We start from the raw sequence: 898 nt of genomic DNA, 5'->3' as shown, positions 1-898 counted from the left end.
TGTGTTCCGATTGCAGGTGATCGGAGACACCCTGTATAAACGCAGACACATGTATATTTGATAACTCAAAAATAATACGAGTACGTACTTGTCATATGGTTTCATACCCCATATGTGAGCCACGGAATTCACCGACCAAGTAGCATTCAGGTTTATGCAATATCTAAAGATTGCAAGATGCCACGAATGCCACAAACTCTCATCCCACAACCACCAAGGTACTAATGCTGGTATAATAAAAGAGCAAGGCAACATCATATACAGATACCACCTGAGAAAGGAGATGCGAATGTAAAATAACATTGGTGTAGGATCAATTGAATCAATTTTATGTTTAATCGGCTCGATCTTCTTCCCGCAGAAACAAGCTGTGACGTACTTTTTTTGAAACACCACGAATGGATCTTGCTTGAGATCACTGCAATCGACCGTTGCACCTTTGAGCGTAACATCAGGATGCTTACGTACCAGAAGCCAACCTATGTGCGAGAAGAAAAATCCTCTGCTCACGTTATACGGATCCGCGTCGGTGTCGGTGAATTTGTGGTGCACGCGGTGATCTCTGGCCCACTGGTAAATGTCATCCTGAAAAATATAACACACTGAGAACAATATATGATATTATCACGATACAAAAAAGAGTAGAATGTAGATAAAATTAGAAATCCATTCACTAGCTCGTGTTTAAAAAAATAAGTAAGAAATTTAGACTTGGCCAAGGAACGAGCTTAGTGATTTCATGTCACGGCACACCTTGCTCGTTCCTTGGCCAAATTTAAATTTTTTACTTAGAATGTAGATCTTTGATCTCAGATATATCATATATATTATCCGATACTTTAGCGAAAGGAAAAAAAGTTAGCGCTAAACTTACTTGAAAAGCAATGGTCTGAAAAAT

The 898-nt window shown here is 39.0% G+C and overlaps 1 protein-coding gene across 1 annotated transcript; it reads right to left on the bottom strand.

Moving 5' to 3' along the window:
- Window positions 1-14: 14 nt before the first annotated feature.
- Window positions 15-895, bottom strand: LOC105460866 (stearoyl-CoA desaturase 5-like; the record flags this gene model as incomplete). Its single annotated transcript, XM_011707354.1, has 3 exons — window positions 15-271; window positions 380-585; window positions 875-895. Coding segments are annotated over 3 exons (484 nt in total), but the record flags the coding sequence as incomplete, so codon positions are not given.
- Window positions 896-898: the final 3 nt, after the last annotated feature.

This window comes from Wasmannia auropunctata, unplaced genomic scaffold (genome assembly GCF_000956235.1).
Source record: "Wasmannia auropunctata unplaced genomic scaffold, wasmannia.A_1.0 LD314197.1, whole genome shotgun sequence".
In the NCBI taxonomy this organism is placed as follows: Eukaryota; Metazoa; Arthropoda; class Insecta; order Hymenoptera; family Formicidae; genus Wasmannia; species Wasmannia auropunctata.
The sequence above is the reverse complement of the archived record's forward strand: the minus strand, read 5'-3'. Positions and strand labels throughout refer to the sequence as shown.